Below are 5,000 nucleotides of genomic sequence, written 5' to 3'. Positions count from 1 at the left end.
CTCCATGTTTTTGCACCAATACCTTTTTTATGTTTAGAGTAAAGGCAGATTGCGAAGACTCCCAACGTATGGTTCTCTTTCTTCTCTATGCATTGTCATATACGATTATATACATGGATAACAAAGGCACTTAACCCACTTGTAATCGCTCGATTACACCCAGCTCATCTCCCATTTAGTCTCTGATGTCAATTGCAATTTATTCAGACATGTTTTTCCTTTTCATGTCCAGCGGACAGTGGAACCGCAGCCCTGTATTCCAAACAGGACGAGATCTTCACCATGAATTGCGACATGGATGGTAAGTCAGTCAGTGTGTGAGAGGTACAGCAAGAGGACTGTGCAATGTCGGTTTCTCAACAAACCTTCCGTGCCCGACTGTTTCAGGAGACATGGAGAACCAGGTTGAGATGGAGGAGAAGACCAGGCTCATCAATCAGGTTCTGGAACTCCAGCATACCTTGGAAGGTACGGGACGTCCACACAACCCTGTGTGACCTATACCTTAATCGCCCCCTTTTTAACCATGACCTCAAAGTTGTACCAAATAGCCACACCGTCCGTTGTATACATGCATCCCATACTAATTATCTGAGACAGTATGGGAAGGTGGACCCTGACATCCGATACGGTGCAGTAAAGCCTAATATCGTTAAGTGATTGCTGAGCGCTGACATACCTGCAGTCCTAAGTGCTATGCAAGGCCGGAGTTATAGCATAGGAGGGCGTCCTCTCGAACTCACCACTAACGCTCAGCCGATAGCGTCGCCACGCTTGAGCCGCTAACCCTGACGTGGTCCCAGTTTGTCATCGTGTCTCTCTTCGTCTCTTCGCCTCATTAGTTCTGCTCCGTCCTCCGGTATGTCCTTATGTGGCTGTCGCCTTGCATGGCTGACACCGCCATCGCTGTGTGAATGGGTGCATGTGAGGCAATATTGTAAAGCGCTGTGAGTGGCCACTGGATAGAAAAGCGCTCTATAAACGCAGTCCATTTACCATGTCCGCTGAATCATCGACTCGCTCGCTCTCCGTTCCAGATCTGTCCGCGCGGGTGGACGCCGTCAAGGAGGAGAACCTGAAGCTGAAGTCGGAGAACCAGGTCCTGGGCCAGTACATCGAGAACCTCATGTCTGCCTCCAGCGTCTTCCAGACCACAGACACCAAGAGCAAACGAAAGTAAAAGAAGAACGAGAAGCAGAGACCCCGACGTGGCTGTAAGATCTAAGCCTTTTGGGGGTTGGGGGGCCTGGGGGCCATAGAGCCTGCCGTGGAAGGAGTCGTAGTCTCCGGTGCAGACCTGGACGCTCATCTTGTCTCGCTTACTGAGCGTGCTCAGTAGGCGGTCAAGCCTAGGTCTGTTCCGTGGAAACGTCACTCACTCCCAAGGCAGGACTTCTCTTCGCCCTTTCTATGGGACCCGATGGCTGCTTCTCAGCTGGTTGAGGATGGAGGTCAGGGAGGTGGGTGTTTGTCTGCACACCGTATTCTAGAGTAACCGTGGAAGGTCCGGTCCCATATAAAGAGGTGAAGGGGTCAGTTCTACCCAGTGTCCGGTCCTTAAACTGGTCCCCCTGCCAAGGCCCGAGCAGTAGTTGCTACTAGATCTTTGCTCTTGCTTCGGGTGGAGGCAGCTAGTCACTGGGACGACTATTGTATAAAAATGCTCCAACTTTCTCTGGATGGTCGTGTCTCCCTTGCACTCATGCACATTGTATTGTTTCGTGTAGCAAACGCCATTTATGTGACACACAATACCGCTTAAAAATACTTAAAAGATACTGTTGAGCCCTAATCTGCATCTGCATCACTTCCCCGTTTCTTAACTTTGGTCACTTTGGTTCATCTTATGAATCTGGTGTATTTATTTATTTACATTTCCCTCTTAACAACTTTAAAATCAGCTGGATCTGAGTTTTGGGATGGCGTGAAATTGTTTACCACATGGTTCCGCTCGAACTGGTTACATCGGGATCAAACTGGACTGAACGATGTGTATTACAAATGATGGCTTGAGTAGGATTTGATTTGCACGGTCATGTTATTCACTAATTTACAAAGTATTTGTTATGTAAAGTTAATGTAACCAAACTGTTTTACTCCCATCATGGGCCATGGCCTTTTTTTGGCAGAATTCATAAAACTGTAAAAAAAGAATCATGATTTAGATTAGGTTTGCAGCTCAGTGACCGAGGCTAACTGTACAGTACTAAAGATGGTTTTAACAGTCACATATCGTTTTTTTTAATTGGCCATTAAAAACAATACATAAGCTGTTAGTTTGCTGCTGTGATGTTGGTATGCACAAGTTCCCCGCTACAAGGAAGCTCAGCTAAGCTAATCCTGTCGCTTGAGTGTTTTTTCTTGCTACCCATTTGTATATAACTTAATCATTAATGCCACATACTTAATCGTTTTGCTATCCACTACAGTAATCGTGCAGTTTCTGGAAGCTAAACCATCTGACTCGGTAGATGAGGCGATCAACACTACAATGCTCACAATGTTCAGGCATAGAAGAGGAGGGCCAAATCCTAAAGCTGGGTACAAATACTTAAAGTATATCTAATTAAAGTAAGCTACGATTGAACCCAATGGCAAGATGAATAAATGTACAGTGAGGAGCAGATGGAGGAAGTAAGGCAGACAATCTCTCTCTTCGCGTGTAGATAGGGGTTAATAGTCCTTGAGAGCTATCGAACCACTCACCCTGTCCAGGAAGACTACGTCTCCAGGCAGGTTTGGGTGAGTAGCGATTAAAAAAAACAAGCCGATCATCTCATCGTATGTCAGAAGAGATAGGAGACGGGAAGTCATAAGCTGCACTGTAACAAACAAAGGAGCATTAAAACCGGTCGAGCCAGTGAATATGAAACACTTCGTTTTGCTTTCGAACTGCTTTTGCAGCCGTTGTAAACAAACACACATTGGTAGACCCAGTCATGTTTTTCTTTGTTTATTTCGATAAGTTGTGGTTGTACAATAAAATATTCCCATTCCCTTTTGTTTTATGTAGCAGCATGCCAACGATGCGCTTGTTAAAACCAACTGGCTTGCGTGTAGATACTGTGTACAATTTTGACAAAATGTAATGTTTTAATAAAACATTTTTGTTCCATTTAATGTCCCTACGTCAATGACCAAACGGGGGGAGTGGAAGTCAACCTGGTGGCGAATTCTGCACCCCACTCCAGCGACCGAGCGTGCAAACATGTTATACTAAATACTTTACTTTTCAAGAGCAATGTACAATTTGCAAAAACGTATGTAAACAGAAGTCCTGCCCGCCAACAGGGGGACAGGAACTTTGAACTGCAAAAGCGTCAAACAATATAGACAAAAAAATATTTACGCAGAAAATCAGCATCAACTCATTCTTCAGGAAAATTATTCCTGCAGGAAAAACTTCTAGGTGTCCGGGCGTTTTAAAGTAGCACAGCAGAGAGTGGTTTGGTTCTCGGAGGTTCTTACTGGGAAAATCCCAGTGACCAAGGAACGGCTGGATCTGGGGAGCGCTCAACGCAGCACGGCAAAGTCCGCGTCTTAATTAATTACCCTAACGACACAGTGTCTGTACCGCCTCTGAAACCGAGTTATGATCCCAGTCATGGGGTGCACTGCCCAGTCAGCTGGTCAGAGAACACCCCAGTACGACATCATGGATGTTGGATTCCTCTCCCGCACATATTGGTTCAGAATAAAACGAGAACAATAAATAGGTCTTCAGTGCCGATGCAGTCTGCAAATAGCTATAACTTAAAAAAAAAAAACACAAATGACTTGATAACCTTACTTTCGATAAATAACCCAAAAAGCGGACTAAAAAGGAGGATCTCTTTTAAACCTAAACAAAGTCAATGTAATCATCACAGCGCGCATCATTTCGTCAACACCACCTGCCGTCAGTTAAAACCCATCCAAACCAGACACAAAAAGACAACGCAACGCAGAACATGTTAATCTGGATTGGGGGGGCTGCGCATTGAGCCTCTTAACGAGAAGCCGGAACGGGAGTTGGGTTGATTGTGAAAACAATTCACCTGGTGGCGAATCCAAAGAACAACATCATATGAAACATACTCAGGATGGAAGACCTGGCGGGAACGCACTGCGAGCGGAACGGCGACCGGTGAACGCTGAACGGTCATGTGTCGGGTTGGGAACGTTGACACATGGCGACCTGATGGGAGGCGGAGAAAGGGAGCTCCAAGCACAAACACTAGCAGGAATGAATGTGTTGGGAGGACAGCGGGGAAAGCTCTAGCGGGTGGAGGAGTAACACCAGGGCAGCAGTGGGTGCATGGGTGGAGGAACACAGAAAACGGCAGCAGTAGCTGGGTGAGCGGGTGGGTGCCTGGAGAAGGATGGATGTAGTTAAGACAGGAGGGTCGCAGGTGGAGTAACACACAGGGGGGGTCGCAGTTGGAGGATGGGTGGAGTAAAAGGAAGGTAGGAGGATGGTTGGTGTAGGAGGGTAGCAGTTGATGGAGTAACTGCAGAGTAGCAGGTGGTGGGTGGAGAAACTGCAGAGTAGCAGCCGGTGGGTGGAGGAACACAGGAGGGCGATGGCAGTTGGAGGGTAGCAGTTGGTGTGTGGATGGGGGGTATCCAGGCTGAACGCCCGCTACTGGTTGGTCAGAAGGGAGAGGGCGTGGCCCTTAGCTGGGGATCAGCCCAGGGCACTCCTCCACCTCCCTGAGCCCCCAATAAGCCATGTCGGGGTGGGGGTTGGGGTGTTGGGGGGGGGGGGGGTCTTCCACGCTTGGTTCACTCTTCACTCTTTCCGTACCCTCCTCTTCCTCACCGCCTGCTTGTTCGTGCCCCCATCGCCGGCCTCTTTCTGGGGCTGCAGAGGGACAGATCGGGGGAGGGAACCACAGGGTTACTAGGGTTGTTTAAGGTGCAGTCGCCCCGCCTCATCAAAACGCAGAGCCGTAAGATGTCTCTGGGGTCGCCTTTTAATGATTTGGTGATCATCTAATCGTAATGCGACGACAATATGA

At 47.8% G+C, this 5,000-nt stretch overlaps 2 protein-coding genes across 3 annotated transcripts in view; one reads left to right on the top strand and one right to left on the bottom strand.

Annotated features, from left to right (window-relative positions):
- Positions 1 to 3,117, top strand: part of scoca (short coiled-coil protein a) — a 5,235-nt gene extending 2,118 nt beyond the window's left edge. For both annotated transcript variants that reach the window (XM_030351967.1, XM_030351968.1), the window contains exons 2-4: positions 233 to 301; positions 388 to 468; positions 1,038 to 3,117. In XM_030351967.1, coding sequence (XP_030207827.1) covers positions 233 to 301; positions 388 to 468; positions 1,038 to 1,180 — 293 coding nt within the window. In that variant the 3' untranslated portion in view covers positions 1,181 to 3,117. The remainder of the gene's footprint in view (positions 1 to 232; positions 302 to 387; positions 469 to 1,037) is intronic.
- Positions 2,938 to 5,000, bottom strand: part of clgn (calmegin) — a 14,480-nt gene continuing 12,417 nt past the window's right edge. The window contains exon 15 of the mRNA XM_030351919.1: positions 2,938 to 4,843. Coding sequence (XP_030207779.1) covers positions 4,772 to 4,843 — 72 coding nt within the window. The 3' untranslated portion in view covers positions 2,938 to 4,771. The remainder of the gene's footprint in view (positions 4,844 to 5,000) is intronic.

Source organism: Gadus morhua, chromosome 3 (genome assembly GCF_902167405.1).
Source record: "Gadus morhua chromosome 3, gadMor3.0, whole genome shotgun sequence".
In the NCBI taxonomy this organism is placed as follows: domain Eukaryota; kingdom Metazoa; phylum Chordata; class Actinopteri; order Gadiformes; family Gadidae; genus Gadus; species Gadus morhua.
Note: the sequence above shows the minus strand (reverse complement) of the source record. Positions and strands in the feature narration are given on the sequence as shown.